This window comes from Schistocerca nitens, chromosome 4 (genome assembly GCF_023898315.1).
Source record: "Schistocerca nitens isolate TAMUIC-IGC-003100 chromosome 4, iqSchNite1.1, whole genome shotgun sequence".
NCBI classification, from domain to species: domain Eukaryota; kingdom Metazoa; phylum Arthropoda; class Insecta; order Orthoptera; family Acrididae; genus Schistocerca; species Schistocerca nitens.
The window spans coordinates 792,944,078-792,964,674 of record NC_064617.1 but is presented as its reverse complement, the minus strand read 5'-3'; the positions used below and the strand labels follow the sequence as shown (position 1 = coordinate 792,964,674).

General features: G+C 46.5%; 1 protein-coding gene across 1 annotated transcript in view; it reads right to left on the bottom strand.

Annotated features, from left to right (window-relative positions):
* Nucleotides 1-20,597, bottom strand: part of LOC126251773 (zinc carboxypeptidase-like) — a 173,587-nt gene that overhangs the window by 105,361 nt on the left and 47,629 nt on the right. Inside the window, exon 4 of the mRNA XM_049952396.1 lies at nucleotides 20,067-20,142. Within this exon, the coding sequence (XP_049808353.1) occupies nucleotides 20,067-20,142 (76 nt within the window). The remainder of the gene's footprint in view (nucleotides 1-20,066; nucleotides 20,143-20,597) is intronic.

The following is a 20,597-nucleotide window of genomic DNA, read 5'->3' as shown; positions in this document are numbered from 1 at the left end:
AACTATTATGACCAACAAGTGAAAATGATAGCAGCTGGGCATGAGTTCTTTAATTATAAAAAACGGTCAGAACAAACTTATTGCGAGTGGGTAACAGATTTGCAGGATATGACAAGGAAATGCAAATTCAAATGTGCTTGTGGCGCTTTATACTGATATTGTGTTGCGTGATACGATTGTGTACAATGTAACTGATGTCAAATTCAGAGAACATATTTTGAAACAGTCTGATCCATCATTTTATCAAGTAGTGCAAATACTAGATCAGTATGATTCAGGTGCCCTGTCAGCCAATAAATCTGAGCAGCCAGCGATTTGTCAGGTTGAGTCCTTTTTTTGCAACTGGCCCATTTGGCAGTGGCAGGTTGCGCTCGCCACGCCACATAAACAACTCTGCACACCATGTAAGCAGCTTGCTAAATGGGCCGCTACACGGGTGTACAGAATTGGACCTTGCCGTTGGTGGGGAGGCTTGCGTGCCTCAGCGATACAGATAGCCGTACCGTAGGTACAACCACAACGGAGGGGTATCTGTTGAGAGGCCAGACAAACGTGTGGTTCCTGAAGGGGGGCAGCAGCCTTTTCAGTAGTTGCAAGGGCAACAGTCTGGATGACTGACTGATCTGGCCTTGTAATAATAACCAAAACGGCCTTGCTGTGCTGGTACTGCGAACGGCTGAAAGCAAGGGGAAACTACGGACGTAATTTTTCCCGAGGGCATGCAGCTTTACTGTATGGAGTAGCATGGAGAGCTGCATCAAACCAGTCTCAGGACTGAAGACCACAACAACAACAACAACAGCAAGACTGCCCCTCCTGATAATTCCAGTGTTACATTTGTGGCAAGAAAGGAGATGCACAATCCGTATGTTTGCAATGGAACGAATTTAAGAATTCAGCCCACTCACGAAAATCTATTCACAAGGTCCATGTCATTAAAGCAGTATATTCAAAGTGTGCAACAGGCATTAGCAAAACCAGCAGGCGAGCAGTTTCTTTAATCCTACGAATTTAAGAATTCAGCCCACTCACGAAAATCGAGCAGTTTCTTTAATCCTACGAATTTAAGAATTCAGCCCACTCACGAAAATCTATTCACAAGGTCCATGTCATTAAAGCAGTATATTCAAAGTGTGCAACAGGCATTAGCAAAACCAGCAGGCGAGCAGTTTCTTTAATCCTACGCCAGTCCAACAAACTTTTTGTTCATTTGCTTCCTTGTGGGAAACATGTGAAATTTCAGTTGGACGCAGGTGCCTCTGTTACATTGCTGAATCGTCACACATGTGAAATGTTAGGCTTCCCACACCTGTCTATAACTAGCACACACCTGATGGCTTATAATGGACAATACATTCCCGTTCTCAAAAAATGTACTTCGCCTGTCATGTACCACACGCATACACGAAGAGTGACTTCTACGGTGCTACAATCACGCGATTGTGAGAACATATTTGATCTTGATTCATTTGATTTGTTTGGCTTTAACATTCAGCACAAGTTGTTGTCAGTGCCTGCGTTCCATGCCAAAGAGAGTGTAGCTAGCTTGCTGAAAGAATTCCCGGAACTCTTTTCTGAAGGTATAGCCAAGGTTAACAATTTTGTTGCACATATTACTCCGAAAGGCAATGTTCAGCAGAAATTTTTCCAGGTCAGAACTGTTCCCATTGCATTATGGCACAAAGTCGCTGCTGAACTTAAAGAATTGCAAGATAGCGGAGCTATTGCGCCTATACTAAAACCGAATGCTGCGCAAACCGCAGCTCCACTGCATTGCTTGCGTCGCAAGAATGTCCTCTTTGTTTCGATGGGTGAGAACCAAGTAGGTTTTCAAAAGCTTAGAGATGAATTGCTCAGTTATCGATGCTCAGTTCAGTTTGATCCTGACAAACCAGTTGTGTTGCAAGTTGACGCTTCCTCTTATGGGATCAGTGCAGTGCTTTCGCACAGAATTGGTGAAAAAGACAGGCCTATCGCTTTCGCATCAAAAGTGTTGTCCAAAGTTCATTGCCACTATTCACAAATTGAGAAAGAGGCTTTGGCTATTGTGTATGGTGTCGCCAAATTCCACCACTATTTGTACGGCAGAAAATTCTACTTAGTAACAGATCACAAGTCTTTACAGTCCTTTTTTCATCCGACGAAACCGGTTCCTGCTCGAACTGCCCAAAGCTTGCAAATATGGGCTTTGTTGTTGTCGCAATACCAATACGAGATTGTGTATCGTCCGACAGCTCAACATGGTAATGCTTACGCACTTTCACGTCTTCCGTTTGGCCTTGATTCAGACATTGACGCTTCAGCTGCATCTTGTTGCCACATCGATGCTCAGGATTCTGAATTGCTTCTATCTTTTCCGCTGAACTATAGGAAAGTTGCATAGGCCACGGAAGCTGATTCAGATTCGAACATTTTGCTAACATACATTTGTTCATGTTGGCTCGTTCCTGGCATAGCATAAAGAGCTCTGTTGTGCGCCGATACGTTGCACGTCGGTGCAGCCTCGCTATACAGAGAGGTGTGATTCTTGTACAGAATGACAGGGACAGTCACGTGTGTTGATCCCTAAAGCTTTGCAAAAAGAAATGTTGCTGTACTTCACCAAGGACAATGCAGGATTGTTAGTACGAAACAGTTAGCGCGTCAACACTGTACTTGGCAGGGTTGGACACCCAAATGGAACAGATGACGTCACAGTGTCACGCATATGCGGAAAATCATTCCGCTCTTCCACAAAAATTCTCTGCTTGGCCTAAGTCGCAATCACTATGGCAACGTGTGCACATAGACTTTTTTGGGACCTATTTTGAATACTCGTAGGTTGATTGTGGTTGACTCGTACAGCAAGTTTCCTTTTGCTGTGCCAGTGAACTCAACATTGTTACGTAGCGCAATTCAGGTGTTGTCCTTTTCTTTTTCCGCGAAGGTTAACTGCAGTCATAGTGTCAGACAACGGCGTTCAGTTCACGTCAAACGAATTTGAAACATTCTGTGAAAGCAATGGAATACGGCATCTAACTAGTGCACCGTTCCATCCACAGTCAAACGGCGAAGCGGAATGTTTTGTCAGAATCGAACCTTAAAGCAGCAGATGGTCAAACTTCGCTCCACACACACCAGTGATGAACCGTTGCAACTGTGTCTCGCCTCCCATCGTTAGCACCCACGATATGGACCATCGCCGGTGGAACTGCTCCACGGGCCCCACCATCAGACAGTGCTCCACCTGCTCCACTCTCCTCAGGATCAGGCGCCCCATGATATTCTGTTTTACAGGGTTTTCAGCGGCAGCAGATGGTGGGTGCGAGGTCAGATCGTCTGTCTACTTGGCGCTTGCATGTATCTCATTTCAGGTCCAGACGGACTGCAGCGCCGACATCACAATCAACTTCGCCACTGTCATGTGCACGGTGATCCTTCTGTGTCTCTTCCCCAGATTCATGGATCCCGAGAACACCGCGGCCACAACACTGCCAGAGGGTCTCACCACGACACCGCGGAACGACCTCATGAAGACGGAGCCTTCGCCTCGTCCTCCTCCTCTCGTCCTACAAATGGAACTGGACCCGCCCACACTTAGCAGTCGATGCCTTCTATATCTGGTTATTGACCTCCTATAGTGGACGCGTTCCCTTCTGGTCAGTTTTCCGGGGGACGTTTCCGCCAGAGCGAAGGCTGGATGGGGAGGAGGGGGGGAGGGTAGGTCAAGATGCTTGACGTCCCCTTCAGCAACAGCTTCTGGTCCAGCGAAGCGTCCACGCTCCTGCCTCCTCCGCCGTCGTCGCGCACCCTACACGACGAACGTCCGTTGCTTTGGGGGAGAGGAATGTTCCAGTGTAACGACAAGCGCCGGTACGAATATGAAGAACGGAAGAGCAGAGGGGGCTGTGAGACGACGTCACCGAATAGTACGCTGGGACGCTGATAACCAGGCAGTTGAGCGCCCAGCAAACCAAACGTCATCGATAGTACGCTGACACCAAGGAACAGAATATAAGTACCGCTCCGCCGTAGCCGTGGGGAGTGGAAGACGAGCCGTCATAGAAACGCCACAATAGTGACTTATGAACTGTAATGTTTCCTTGCATTAAAATTGTGCATACCGAAGGACACTGATTATTTGCATGTCATCATTTGCGTGTGACACACCTTTGTGAATCCACATAGTTCAGTATTGTCAATTTAACGTACTGTAATAAACTCCATTAATACGATTTGCTTGAATTGTTGTCCAGCAATCATAGAAAAACAGCATCCTAGGCACCCTATGTTAGACGAGTAGGCAGATACAAAAAATTGAATTTAGGTGCTCTAAAAATTCGTTTCAGGTTCTCATAGCCACTATGTCAAACAACAAGAGTATCCTCTCGAGGCGTGGCGCCGTTATGTCGCTCATGTCTGGAGCCTGTGTATCGGGAGAATGGCTCATGCGTGCACAGTGACAGATGGTCTGAAGCGGGTTCAGTCAAGTACGCAGTTCTAATTATCATCCACCAGAGTACAGTGGCGGACAGAGACATTCAAGAAGCAGGTCAAGAGAATATTTTTGATATTTGTTCTGTTTATTTCTTGCAAGCTTTTCTGTTTACTTATTTTTGTGCTGTTTTGTATACACTATGTGGTCAAAAGTACCTGGACACCCCCAAAAACATACGTTTTTCATATTAGGTGCATTGTGCTGCTACCTACCGCCAGGTACTCCATGTCAACGTCCTCATTAGACATCGTGAGACAGTAGAATGGGGCGCTCCATGGAACTCATGGATTTCCAACGTGGTCCAGTTGTAAGTAGGCTGTTTATGTTTTCTTATTGGCAACGTTACGTAGCGCTCTGTATGAAAATCACTGGCTGTGCTGTGTGCAGTCTGTGGCTAGTTTACATTGTTGTCTGCCATTGTAGTGTTGGGCAGCGGCAGCTGGATGTTAACAGCGCGTAGCGTTGCGCAGTTGGAGGTGAGCCGCCAGCAGTGGTGGATGTGGGGAGAGAGATGGCGGAGTTTTGAAATTTGTAAGACTGTCATGAACTGCTATATATAATATGACTATTAAGGTAAATACAGTGTTTGTTCTCTATTAAAATCTTTCATTTGATAACTATTCCTATCAGTAGTTAGTGCCTTCCTTAGTTTGAATCTTTTATTTAGCTGGCAGTAGTGGCGCTCGCTGTATTGCAGTAGTTCAAGTAACGAAGATTTTTGTGAGGTAAGTGATTTATGAAACGTATAGGTTAATATTAGACAGGGCCATTCTTTTGTAGGGATTATTGAAAGTCAGATTGCGTTGCGCTAAAAAATATTGTGTGTCAGTTAAAGCATAGTCTTGTATAATTCTTCAAAAAGGGGACGTTTCACAGTGATTGGGTGTCACTTACGTCATACGTCTGTAGGCGAAATTTCCACACTCCTAAACATCCCTAGATCCACTGTTTCCGATGTGATAGTGAAGTGGAAACGCAAAGGGACACGTACAGCACAAAAACGTACAGGCTAACCTCATCTGTTGACTGACAGAGACCGCCGACAGTTAAAGAGGGTCGTAATGTGTAATAGGCAGACATCTATCCAGACAATCACACAGGACTTCCAAACTGCATCAGGATCCACTGCAAGTATATGACAGTTAGCCGGGAGGTGAGAAAACTTCGATTTCATGGTCGAGCGGCTGCTCATAAGCCACATATCACGCAGGTATATGCCAAAAACGTCTCGCTTGATGTAAGGAGAGCAAACATTGGACGATTGAACAGTGAAAAAACGTTGTGTGGAGTGACGAATCACGGTACACAATGTGTACGATCCGATGGCAGGGTGTGGGCATGGTGAATTCCCGGTGAACGGCGTCTGCCAGCGTGTGTAGTGCCAATAGTAAAATTCGGAGGCGGTGGTGTTAAGGTGTGGTCGTGTTTTTCATGGAGGAGGAATGCGTGGCACTATCACAGCACAGGCCTACATCGATGTTTCAAGCACCTTCTGGCCTCCTACTGTTGAAGAGCAATTCGGGGATGGTGATTGCATCCTTCAATACGATCGAGCACCTTGTAATATATTGATTATTCCTTGCTACTCTAGTGTTATCTTGAAGCTGTGAGAAATAAGGACAGGCGTTCCAAGGCGCGGAAGCAGAGACGATGCTGAGGGCAGACGAAACTAGGAGAGATATTGTTACATGAAGTAAACCGTAAGGGGAGAACCTTGCGAAAATGCAGACGCCCCCAGACGCGGTCCCAGGGGGTTAATTACTCTTCAAGGAATTAACATGTAACTTCATATGTCGTCTACACGCTGTAGTAGGTTGCCACCGTAGAACTTTGAAACCAACAGGCACGTAGTAGCGTATAAAGCCAGCTTGATACCAACCCTGAGAACAGCAACGTCAGTAGGCTCACAAGGATTAGAAAGAGAGCAGAAACGCCAAAAACTGTTGAGCTAGCAGTCCCTAATCGGGGAGCCCGAGTGGCGGGGCTAAATGACGTATAACAATAATGTTGCGAGCCTTATTTGGCGGAACACTTACGTTTAGCTTTCAGCTGAACAATGTTGATACCCAATTCAGTTAGTGCAACTTTCATTACCATCCCCGCCTTACGAGTAGTATAGGGACCTAACTAAACCGTGATTGTCAGGCACCCGCAAGAGACCTACGGGATTGTCTAGGTGGCTTTAAGTGGGAAAAACAGTGCCCCCACGCGACTCTTTAAAACCCCTAGACTCCGCATTTCGGCATAGTTCTCACTCAGACGATCTGGGCGCCGAGTCCGCATCCGTCGACTCCAGCCTCGGTCCAGCTCCGCGTAAGTCTGCTCTCTCTCTTGGAGTGTCTCATTGAACAGCGTCACATTCAGTATGTTTTGTTTTGCAACTAAGTAGTTGCCTTAAGATACTGCTGGTGTTTTGCCACTGTGTTCAGCCTCCACTCCTGCGACTTCTGCACTGGTTTCTGTTGAAACAGTGTTATTCATGCTTTTTCTAACCCTAGAACTGTGTATTAGTTAGTTCTGTCTGGAATAAACAGCTATTTCAAAACCCTGTTTGTCCAAGAGTCTCCACAACGAGTCCCCTACAGAGAATCACCACCAGCATTTCTACTAAATGCCTGTACCAGTGTTGGCTCAGATAGAATAAAACAATCAAATTCCTTCACTGTGAATTGTCCTTCTGCGCTGTGCCGCTCGGGAGCGCAGACTGACTAGTAACCCCTTTTTTCCCTCTCCCTCCTATGTTAGGACAGCCTGTTAATAATGCACGGCCTGTGGCGGAGTGGTTGCACAACAGTAACATCCAGTAACATTCCTGTAATGGACTGGCCTGCACAGAGTCCTCACCTGAATCCTATAAAATACCTTTGGGATGTTTTGGAATACCGACTTCGTGCCAAGCCTCACCGACCGACATCGATACCTCTCCTCAGGGCAGCACTCCGTGAAGAATAGGCTGCCATTCCCAAAGAAACCTTCCAGCACCTCACTGAACTTATGCCTGCGAGAGTGGAAGCTGTCATCAAGGCTAAGGGTGGGCCAACACCATATTGATTTCCAGCGTTATCGATGGAGGGCGCCACGAACTTATAAGTATTTAACAGCCAGGTGTCCGGATAATTTTGATCACGTAGTGTAAGTTTTTAGTAGTGTGAATGATGCGTGAACGTGGTCTAAAGTAAATATGTAGCTCATTGTTATACTGACAAACGCTGTATGATCTGGCGTGAGAAATTTTTGAGACAATGTGAATGCAGATGACGGGAAATTTTGTATCACAATATGTTAAATAAATTTATGGTAAAAGGAAAGCTAATTCGAGTGCAAATAATAATAGGTAATAACGTAGAGTATAAATAAAATATCAGATGTTAAATATTTATTTCGGGAAAAAGTAAAATTCGAAAGTGTGTTATTTGTTGATTGGTTAGTCATGAAAAGCGCTGACTAGCGCGGGAGAGTAATATTTTTGTATTGGCCTTAAAGAAAACTGACCAATCAGAACGGGGTATTCTTCACGCGCCTTTTCTGTTGGAAATAGAGAATGCTTACAGCAGTCTAAAGTAGTCGGAGCCCAGCCTTCCAATGGTACGGTCGTGTGTAGTATGAGCTCCGAAGGACGTTATAGTTTGCCAGTTTTAGTGTATGAGAAAGTATAGCAATTCTACGTGGCATACTGAGCACATCGGTGACCAAAAACCTGAGTGCATCAGACACCGATAAACTTAACAGTGTGGAGAGCATTTTCATTTAAGAACAATCCGTGTTTAGTAGCTGTTCAGATTTTGGGAAATGCGTTATCATAAACATGCTAACGTGAATGAAAGGGTTTGTGCATGACTGTGTTAGGATTAGCACGGGCTTGGCACTGAACGTGTAATTCTCGACTTCAGAATATACCGAAGTTTTGCCAGTATTTTCACCTTTCATTCAAAATTAAGACTTTTTCCCGATTTTTAGTATAGTTACGTTGTATGCAGCCTGGTAGGTTTCTGCTCGGTTTTCCTCCCGGCGATCTGCGGCAACAGTTCACAGATATGTGCTGGTTTAATCCCAGAAAGGAACCGCGCCGCCACACATCGTGAATGTGTGCTGGGAAAACAGTTAAAAAGCTGTAGTACACTGAATCCGTGGTTGAGAGAAATTTTGTGAAAGACCGTAATGTGAACGATAATGAAAAATTTAGTAAATGGGTACACGCGGAATTTTTAACGGAACCCGTTTCGAGTCGCCGGAGAGACTAACAAGAAAGAAGAAGATGTTAAACGGTACAATAACAACGAGGGTCCTGTGCCTTATTTCCCTCTCATCATGTCGACTCCCACCACCACCACTACCACTGCCACCACTACCGCCATAGTCTACACGTCCCCATCCACAGCCACCACCACCATCACATGGTGTGCCCAATCTCCCCCTCTCCCTCATTCCATCCTCCCGCTCCTCACTATCCCTTCTCCTTCACTTTTTGTCGCCCCTTCCCCAGCTCCTTCCTCCCGTGCCTCCTCCTCTGACCCCTTCCCTCCCTCCCTCTGCTCCTTCCGCTTCTGTGGCCCCTGCTAGAGTAGTGGCTCAGAGGGCCACGGCCCACGCTCCACTCTCTCCTTCACCATCGTCATCAGCCTCATCATCGCCATCGCCTTCACCATCGCCATCTCCAGCGCCGGCTCCAGCGTCCACGCCGGAACCCGCCACTTCCCGCTATCTTCCCATTGCCCCTGTCCCCCACACATCCTCTCACCCTTCTGTCGCCATCAAACGCCTCAGTGGCAACCCTGCCTCCTCTGCTCCTAAAAAGACCCAGCCCCATCCTCCTTCCCCCCCCCCCCACGATGCCATTGATGTCTCCCCACCTGTCCCTGCTCCCTACTTCTCCTCCCCCTCCTCCTACAGAGAAATCCTCTCCTGTCCTGATCCCTCCCTCCTCGAGGCCCAGAACCTCACTCTCTTCTTCCACCAACACTTTCCCGGTGGCCCCTTCTCCCTCCTCACTCCTCGCAGTGACTCCATCCTCATCTCCTCCCCCAGCCCTACCCTTCACACTGACATCCTTTCCCGCATCCCTGTCACCCACTTTGGCCCCAATGCCTTACTCGCCCCTGCACCTTCCCCGTCTCCCTCCTGCCAACCCAACCCCCCCATCGCCCGCCGACCCTAACCGCCGTGATCACTCGGCTTAGTCCGACGATCACGGAGGAGGAGGTGTTGGCGGAGCTCAAGGCGCATCTCTCGTTGGAAGTACGGGCAGTCCACTGCATTTTCAACTCAGCTGGCCTCACCCGCCTTATGCAGGTTTTATCGGAACACACCTCCTCCATTGACCGTCTCTTGAAGGAGGGTGCCCTCCTCTTCAACCAACACTACAAAGTCGACCCCTCCTGTTCCCCTCCTCAATCCCTCCGCTGCCAGAGGTGTATGCACTATAATGCGCATACAACATGTGACTGCCGTGAGGCCCCCATCTGACCACACTGTAAGCAAGTGCATTTCCTCTGGCAGTGCCCCAACCTCCAGTCCCCTCTCTCCTGTAACACCTGTAATCTCCCACATCCCACGTACTCCAGCCGGCCTGTGTGGCCGAGTGGTTCTAGGCGCTTCAGTCTGGAACTGCATGACCGCTACGTCGCAGGTTCGATTCCTGCCTGAGGCATGGATGAGTGTGATGTCCTTAGGTAAGTTAGGTTTAAGTAGTTCTAAGTTCTAGGGGACTGATGACCTCAGATGTTAAGTCCCATAGTGCTCAGAGCCATTTGAACCATTTGAACCCACGTACTCCCAAAAATGTAAGGCCCGACCCCCTCCCTCCACTCCTGAACTCACCGTTACTGTCTGCCCTCTGGACGCCCCCACCCCTCCTGGCCATTTCCTTCGTCCCCCCCCCCTTGAGGACTTCATCAGGTTCCTCACCATCATTCTCTAAAATATTCACTCTTTCCAGTGCCCTCACACCCTCCAGCAGATATCCTTCGCCACCTGTTCCATCTTCCACCTCAAAATATATGCCACCTACTCCCACAACCAGGCCCATTTTACTTTCTCCTGTCTCGACACCCTTGTATAAATCCCTGTCATGGCGCAACAGCACCGTATCCTGTTCAACAACATCCGTTCCCCTCCCGCCAACAAGAACCTCTTCATGCACACCCTCACCACCCACTGTGTGGATGCCTTCCTCCTCAATGAAACCTTTCTTGAGCCCCACCACACCATACACAACTCGCCCTACCTCCTTCACCACTCTGATAATCCCGATAGTGCGTGGCGGAGTTGCCATTGGTCACCACTGCCAGATCCCAGTTCGGCTCCAAACTCTCCTTCTCGACCCCACCGAACACCTGATCCTTAGTCCCTTCTTCCCTGGCCTTACCATCTCCTGCGCCACCATCTATGTCTGCCCTAACGCCTCTATTCCTTTTGACTTCCTCTCCCACATTGACCGTACCTTCTCCTCCTACATGATCGCCGCCGGCCTCAACATCCATAGTCATTCCGCCACCCAGTTACGGCGGTGGCATCAGTTCCTCCCTCCAAGGCGACCGCGTCCCCATTGCCCAGCACACCCGCCCTGAATCCAACTCCACTCCTGATGTCATCCTCTCCTCCCCTAGCCTCCTTGGCCGCAGAGCTGTGGATGTCCTGGACGCCATTGGTAGTGACCATCTCCCTGTCCTCCTCACCGTTTCAGATGGTCCTCGCCCCTGCCCCGACCTTCATAATGAACCTCCCCCGAAGTACTTCCATGATTATTCTCATGCCGACTGGAATGCCTACCGGGATACCCTATCTACCCAAGTCGATGGCCACCCCTTCACCTACCGCCACCCTGATGATGTTACCCATTCCGCCTCCTTTCTCCAGCAGACCTTGTCTGAGGCCGTGGAGGCCCACGTCCCTTCTGTCGCCATCCTCCCCCACCGTCCTACCTTACCCCCACAGGCCGTCCTCTACCATGAATCCCGCCATCTCTACCGTGCCTTCCTCCACACATGTGACCCGGACACACTACGACGCCACCGGCAACTTCAGCGACACATCCGAAACTTGCTTGCGGCTAGGAAACGCCGGGACTGGCGACAGACATGCACCTGTTTAAATGCTACACTTCCTATAAACTCGTCCAAGTTCTGGTCAGCCTTCCGCCACCTTACCAGATCTAACCCCCCCCCCCCGTACTATCCTCTCCTCATTGATAATCAACCCTTCCCTGACAACAATAGTAAGACCACTCACTTTTGCTCCTACCTCTCCGATGTCTTTACCATCCCCAACGATCCCCAGTTCAATTACTCCCTCTTCCCGGATGTCCACGATCGAACTAACACCTCTGTCCCTCCCCTCGCACCTGGTTTCCAGTACTTGGACAACATTGCACACACTGAACTCAGTACCCCTATCACTACATAGGATCTCATCGCTACACTCCGCACGAAACGCATCACTGCTCCTGGTCACGATCGTGTACCTATCGCCACCTTCGTGAAGCTTCTGCCTCTTTCCTCTCACCCTGGCCAGGCTCTATAATGTAGTCCTGTCCACAGGCTACTACCCCAACCTGTGGAAAACCTCCCATATCCTGATGTTCCTTAAACCCGGTAAACCACTGTCCGCTGTCTCCTCCTACCATCCCATCTGCCTTACTTCGGTCTTCAGCAAGGTCCTGGAATCCATCCTAACCCGACGCATCCTCCAGCATCTCCGCCAGCACCTCCTTCCCGTTACCCAGTGTAGCTTTCGGCTGTCCTTCTCTTCCGATGACCTTCTGCTTCACCTCACTCATCTCCTCTCCGAACAGCTTAATTCCTGTCGCTCCGCTATTTTCCTATCCCTTGACCTTGAACGAACCTTTGACCGTGTGTGGCATTACAGTCTCTTCCTCAAGCTCCAAACCTTCGCCCTTCCTATTAACTACGTCCGTCTGATCGGCTCCCAACGTCCTTCCTACGTCACCATCCATAACACGGATTCCTACACCTTTTTCCCCTCCGCTGGTGTGCCCCAAGGTTCCGTCCTCTCCCCTCTTCTGTACCTTTTGTATATGGTGGACATGCCGCCGCCTTCACCCCCTACCCACCTTCTCCAGTACGCCGATGACACTGCCTTCCTTGCCCTTGCCCCCACCCTGCGGCAATCCCAACACATTCTCCAATCCCATTTTGACTGGTTCACCACTTGGTGCAACCAGTGGTCGCTTAAAGTCAATCCTTCCAAAACCCAGGCGATCATTGTAGACAAAACCACCCCTTCCTTCTGCCTCCTCGATTTCTATATCATCATCTATGGCCGTCCTATCGCCCTCACCCCCACCCTTAAGTACCGAAGTACAGGGTTATTACAAATAATTGAAGCGATTTCACAGCTCTACAATAACTTTATTATTTGAGATATTTTCACAATGCTTTGCATACACATACAAAAGCTCAAAAAGTTTTTTTAGGCATTCACAAATGTTCGATATGTGCCCCTTTAGTGATTCGGCAGACATCAACCCGATAATCAAGTTCGATGCGAGCTCGCAGTTCTGGCACGTTTCTTGGTAGAGGAGGTTTAAACACTGAATCTTTCACATAACCGCTCAGAAAGATATCGCATGGGGTTAAGTTGGGAGAGCGTGGAGGCCATGACATGAATTGCTGATCATGATCTCCACCACGACCGATCCATCGGTTTTCCAATCTCCTGTTCAATAAATGCTAAACATCATGATGGAAGTGCGGTGGAGCACCATCCTGTTGAAAGATGAAGTCGGTGCTGTCGGTCTCCAGTTGTGGCATGAGCCAATTTTCCAGCATGTCCAGATACACGTGTCCTGTAACGTTTTTTTCGCAGAAGAAAAAGGGTCCATAAACTTTAAACCGTGAGATTGCACAAAACACGTTAACTTTTGGTGAATTGCGAATTTGCTGCACGAATGCGTGAGGATTCTCTACCGCCCAGATTCGCACATTGTGTCTGTTCACTTCACCATTAAGAAAAAATGTTGCTTCATCACTGAAAACAAGTTTCGCACTGAACGCATCCTCTTCCATGAGCTGTTGCAACCGCGCCGAAAATTCGAAGCGTTTGACTTTGTCATCGGGTGTCGGGGCTTGTAGCAATTGTAAACGGTAATGCTTCTGCTTTAGCCTTTTCCGTAAGATTTTCCAAACCGTCGTCTGTGGTATGTTTAGCTCCCTGCATGCTTTATTCGTCGACTTCCGCGGGCTACGCGTGAAACTTGCCCGCACGTGTTCAACCGTTTCTTCGCTCACTGCAGGCCGACCTGTTGATTTCCCCTTACAGAGGCATCCAAAAGCTTTAAACTGCGCATACCATCGCCGAATGGAATTAGCAGTTGGTGGATCTTTGTTGAACTTCGTCCTGAAGTGTCGTTGCACTGTTATGGCTGTCTGATGTGAGTCCATTTCAAGCACGACATACGCTTTCTCGGCTCCTGTCGCCATTTTGTCTCACTGCGCTCTCGAGCGCTCTGGCGGCAGAAACCTGAAGTGTGGCTTCAGCCGAACAAAACGTTATGAGTTTTTCTACGAATCTGTAGTGTGTCGTGACCATATGTCAATGAATGGAGCTACAGTGAATTTATGAAATCGGTTCAATCATTTGTAATAGCCCTGTACCTTGGCGTAACCCGCAACCATCACCTCTGCTGGACCCCCCCACCTCCGGACAATCCAAGCCAAGGCACGCTCCTGGCTCCATCTCCTCAAGCTCGTTTCTGGCTGTACATGGTGTCAGGATCCCTCCACCATCCTCCACACCTACAAATCCCTCATCCGCCCTATCCTCTGCTATGCCCATCCTGCCTGATCTCCGCCCCTCCTACCGTTTCCAAATCCCTTCAAATCCTTGAACGCCATGCTCTCCGCCTCCCCTATCGTATCCGTCTCCCCTCCCCCATATAGATCCTGTACGATCTTATTCTGTTCCCCCACTTCCTCCTCTTCCTCGAACGGATACAGATCCTATACACCTCCCGTAAACTAGATCCCCCTCACCCGCTTGTCTCTCACATCCTCTACCACCCCCACCTGTTGCCGCGCCTCTATTTCCACGCCCCACCTGCTCTCCATCTCTCCATCCTCCTTACCCTCTCCCGAGGTGGCTTCCGCGAGCTCCCCCTCCCTGATGATTCCCTCCTCCCCTCCATCTACCCCTGCTATCAATTTTGATCATCCCCTTACACTTCCTGTGTCCTTTCCTTAGGGCACCCTCTCTCCCTTCTCTCTCCTTTCCCTCCATCCTCCCTTCCTCCCCCCTTCCTCCGCCGGGCTTCCCCTAACCCCTCCTCCCTTGATTCCTCCCCCCATCCCCCCTGCTCTCCCCTCTCCCACCCGCACCACCTTCCTCCCCTCCTGGGAGGGCCCCGGACTCGCACACGCTAAGTGGACATTCGCGGGCCGGAGATCATCGCCATCAGTTTAGTGTCTGTGCCGTCGTGATTATGATTTAGTGTTTTTCGCCGCCACGCTCCTCGTTCACTCATTCCGTCTTATTCATCAGTGTTAGTGTGCAGTGCCGACAGTTTTTCGTGTGTTTTCGTCGAGTGTGAACGGCTTCATGTTTTTTATTTATTGTATCTCCTGTTTTTTAACCAGAGAATTGCTACGTTTCTGTCTCCTTTTTCTCTATTATTGTAATGCTTGTGGCTGATGAGCAGAGTAGATGTATCCGCTGCTAGCCCGCCTTTGTATAAGGTGAACAAATGACAATAAAGAAAAAAACAACAGACAGAAGGAGTAGATGTTAAAGTAAACGAGGAGGTTTTTGAGCCGGCCGGAGTGGCCAAGCAGTTCTAGGCGCTTCAGTCTGGAACCGCGCGACCACCACGGTCGCAGGTTCGAGTCCTGCCTCGGGCATGGATGTGTGTGATGTTCTTAGGTTGGTTAAGTTTAAGTAGTTCTAAGTTCTAGGGGACTGATGACCTCAGATGTTAAGTCCCATAGTGCTCAGAGCCGTTTTGAGGTTTTTGACGATGTTTCTCTGTTATTTACGGACATTGGAGCAGAGTCTGCTTCAAGTATGTCAGTTAATGTAAATACTGAAAGTTATATTAGGCATGAAATCGGTAACAACCAATTGTGTGATGACAGTGTGGGTAGTTTTACTGAAACAAATGTGTCAAATGTGAATACCAGATTTGGTATAGTGCCGGCGGAACATGGTAAACAGGAAATGCAGAAAATAGAACCTGGAACTTTGCAAGAATTGTTTAAAACATTTATGGGTTCTATAAAAGATGGGCACAACCGGTCAGAAAATCAGTAAACTTGATGAAAAATCTGAAAGCAAACGAGTGATTTTAACGAAAAAATTGAAAAGCCAACTGCGGTTTTAAAAGAAATGTGCAAAAATGATTTGAAGTTGTTAGAAAGTAAAGTGGATGGCAAAATTTTTCAAGTTGAGAATAACTGCCAACAGTCCACTAAAACTGTAAAAAGTGAATTAACAGATGCCTTGAAAAAAATTGCTGTTGGAAACAAACAAATGGTAGATTTTATAAAGGAAAGTGTGCTGAAAGTAGAGGTCAAAATAGCGGCGGTAGAGTCTATATGTGTAAATGTTCACAAATTGTTAGACAGTAAAATCAGTTGTGAATATGCCAAATGTATGAATAAGTAAAACGTGTGTTTAGCCTAGTGGGTGTGTCTGAAGAAAGTGTTCAGCTAACTAACCACGTAGAAGAGGTTGAAAATAAGTTGCATGAGGATAGCAGTAGATTATGCCATGTTGAAACTAACCCCAGACATGGGACTAACAGTAGTGGGTGTAGTTTTGTAGCAGAATCGTCTGAAATATCATGTTGCTAAAAGGCAGTTTTTACGTTTTGATACAACAGGAAACGTGCATCCAAAATAATTCTGGAATGACTTTGAAGGTGCTCTACCTAGTTTGTGGTCAGACACAAAAAATAGGGTTCATTATGTCCAAATTCTTGGGAGAGTCTAGAATTTGGGGTATTATCGTTACTGAACAGTACAATACTCTAGATAAATTTAAAGAGGGAGTTTTAAAGAGTATTGGGGCAAGCAGAAACAAATGGAGTTGCTAAATGGCTTCTGGGCTGGGGAAAAGTTTAATCTCAGGAAGGAAAGCGTAAGGAAGTGTGCGTTAAAGTGGGTGACAAATGTAAACTTTAACGGAATTAGTGTGTACCGTGGAAACAGCGGGAGCAGAGGTGCCGGGAGATGGCGCTATCCAGCAAATGATAGGCGAAATAAATGGGAGAAGGTGCATTATTATCGATTGTATTCTGCGATGCGAGAGGACGGCTTTGTGCCAAGGCGACAGCAAATATGGCAAACGTAAGAAATGGTACAGGATCCCAAAATCCGTTAAAGTAAATGCCGTCTGTGAAAGGGCTTGCGTTTACAAGACGAGAAGTAGGAATTTGAAGCCGCTTTGTACGTCTTAGAACTAAACAGACAGAGATTATAAGTGAGGAGCGGAAGAAGGTAGTAACAACAGACGAAACGAGCTACATAAAAATCTGTACATTTAACAGAGGTTTAGTGGAGTTTTGGACAGACGTAAACGACAATAACACTATATTGCAGACGAAATGGGTGAAGTATTAGCGGAAAATATGACAGAACCTGATTGCGAGAAAGTCTTATCAATTAAGTTGAAGTCGAGTCATGTTCTGGGGAAGGAGAAAGTACAGAAGCTGCAGAATTACAGGAGATTAGTTATGTCAGCGTAGAAGAAGTACTAGCGTCTATAAATGACGGCGTTTGTGAGGCTATAAGGGAGAGGCAGGAAAATGGTGACCAAAATGGTGTTCAGCCAACTAACTGTGGAAAAAAGAAAGAGAGAGACAGAAAAAGGAGAATGGCCAAACACCGAAAAAATTTTTGAGCTGTCATTAGTGGAGAGAATAGTTAGTATGGGGGAGAAAAGTGATCTGGGTAATTCTGCAAAAATCTGTGTAATTTCTGGAAACAGGGAAGGTTTCGATAGAAGGGAGGTTGTGAATGATTTGTTGGAGGAGGGTTCTGACAGTAGCAGTGAAAGAAAGGTGTTGAGTCAGCCAGAAATTATTCTGCAAGTCTATAACGAAGAAGTACAGTGTTTAGCAGATAGTGTCAGTTATTTATGTGCTGTGAATAAAAAATGATTAGAATCACTTCCAAATAGAAATGAACTTGTAATAATGCCAGTGATGGAGGCACAGATAATTGTAGTTAGAGGAAAAGTTAAAAAACCTGTTAAACACGAAGTTCTGTTGCCAGTAAAAATAAATGGTGTGGAAGTACTCCATGATTCCCTTATAATCTCTTATCTATGTACAAAAATGCTAATTGGCGTAGATTTTTTTAACCAGTACAAAGGAAGATTAAATTTGCTGCGACGAGTTCACATGTAGGTGCTGGTTTAATCCCTGAAAGGAACCGCGCCGCCGCACTCTATATATCTGAAGAAAGCATGCAGGCTTCAAAGCCCCCGAGCCAGTGGCACGTTCCTCGAAATCCTTCGTAGACGAATTGCAATAATAGGTGACAATGGGCTTCTCGTCGGAACTCCGACTGCCTGTTCGTACGTCTAGTTATTGAATAAAAAGCAAGTGGAAATTAACACATGTTGAAAAAGGCTCGTTAATTCAGCACTAAACCTAACCTCAATCAACAGTAACGAATGAGACAGAGAAACACGAGTGAAGAGAGGAACCACATCAAAACTTAGTAGAATATCACAGTCATTCAAATGCATTTCCCCTAATCGACTCAGAAATCAGCCGAGTTCTTGATGTAGTGCTCATTCAGACCCACCATAGAGCTCAACAGAGTAACAAGATGTTTTGCTACACGATATGTCAGAGCTCCAACTCTACTCAAAATCGACGAAGAGGTACCCCTTCCTTGTGGACCTTAGGGAGGCCATATAACCTGCGACATTCCTCCCTTCTAGTGCTCTCTTCTATGGATCATGAAACTAAATAAGTCGCAATTACGTGGAAACTTCAATACGAAACTGTCTGCGTCTCTCTGTATGCCGACAGTTCGTACCAGATAAAAATTCTTCAGCACTCCAAATATAATTAAATAATACTGAAAATTTGTTTGTTTTTGTTATGTGCTGTTGAGAAATGGGATATATAAAACCAAGTCGTATGTAGTGCGACTGCACTTCCATTTACATCTTGGGCTTTCTCAGTTTTGCCCACTTCCCTCTCCTCGCATTCAGACAGTGTGGCGTGACGGTAGGGGAAAAGTGTGGCGAGGCAGAGCCTATGTCACTCACGGCTGGACATTCCCTGCGAGTCGAAATCTTGGCTGCCCCTACTCTGCACCAAATGAATATATTACGACTCATTCCCATTTGTGACCTACACCTGAAGTCAAATGTAATACAATAGTTTTAAATACAAAATTAAAATATTGTTTAAAATAACATAGGAAAATGGATAAGGAACACATCATTATAACTGCAAAAAAAAAAAAAAAAAAAAAAAAAAAAAAAAAAAAAACGAGGATTCTCTTCAGTTCCATAATTTTTCTAACACAAGTGGATTGTTAATTACAAAAAACTGCTTTTTGTTAAGTCATCGGCACACGGACCGTGCATCCGAAAGTTAAGCGTTGAGCGTGCCGAGTTTCTGACGTAACAGCGTGGAATAGCACGCCCGGGAGTCTTTCCCAACGTGCAGAGCAATATCTGGCATGTCAGATATCCTGAGCGTGCGTCTGAGCGATAACCAATGAGATGCCACAACGCCACCCACGTCACAAGCACGCCGCCTCCTTTCAGTACAGAGTTGTGAGACGCCATATTGGCATTCATTTCAAGCCTATATGTATATATACCGCTTCTGAGCACCAGCAAATTGAGAATCATTGGAAAACCCGTTGTTAACTGTGCGATTCGTTCCAATAAAATAATGAGAAACAGTATATTCGTGGCAAAGGAATTACTGTAACTTGCGTATTATGAGAGTAGGCTATTTGAAGGCAGCGACACACTAAATTTCAATTAGTAACGTATCTACGATTAAGGTTTTCAGCAAGGGGTAACATAATATGATTAGATGTAAGAGATGTGATGTTGATTTAGCGTAATGAGTAGCTTAACTGTAATGTGGAGTGTTTTTGGTTGGAGCAGTGGTTCGTGTCTTAACCCTTCCAAATTTTTTTCCTAAAATGCGCGTTTTTCTTAGGGTCTGATACTTTATTATTAGTTGAATTCAAGCATATACTATAATACTTGATGTTAAGTAAATATAAGATCTTTTTTTTAGGGGTGCCTTTGTTCGATTGGCTTAATCTACAGGACAGCTTGCGCTACTTGTATAAAGATATTTTGCTCTTTTTTCTTTTACGCTTCGTAATTCACATATTGCAAAGATTCTGCTACTGCGTAGGAACAGTGATCAAGCAAGAGAAGTGAAAAATGTCAATTTAGGAGTCCACATTCCACAGTTACTGGCTGGGTGAGTCACTTTAAAGGGATGGGGGAATGTAAGACCTTGTCGCCTCCTATAGGATCATGTCTATTGAACTATTGCTGTTTTCAAACCAAGCATCGGGCTCGGGACAACATTATCTTACACGGTGTAGAAGTGACTAAGATGCTGGCAACTTAACTCTTGAGAGCAACTTACCTCTTCGAGCGTGTAGTAGTCCTCCCAACCAAAGGATTCTCCCTGTCTCCGGACTCCTCTCTCATTGTCGATAAGTCTGAAACGAGGGGTTTTAAATTATTGGTGACAGTAGGTAGTTGTGTAGAAAAAGTGAAGATCAGTGCTTCAATTTGTGAATGAGAAAGCACTTAAAACAACAAAAATGGCAGGAGCTACAAAGATAAGTAAGGTCTGCAGCAGTGTTCAGTCTGGTATTGCAACACTTTTAGTATGGAATTTTTCTTCTTAGTTCCTTATTTTATCTTTAAGATGTTGACTAAAATAACATATAACAATAAAGAGGACAACGATTCAAAAATTTTACGGCTAATGAAGGGAGTCTGCCTCCATAGCTGAGTGCTAAGGGCGGTTGACCGTAATACGAAAAAGTCGGGTTCGATTCCCGGTACTATAAGGGATTTCTCCTTGGTGACAGGACTGGAACGGGATGCAGTCAGTCTCGTGTTGCCAGCTAAGGAGCTACTTCACCGGGTAGTCGCTGCCCCATGTCAC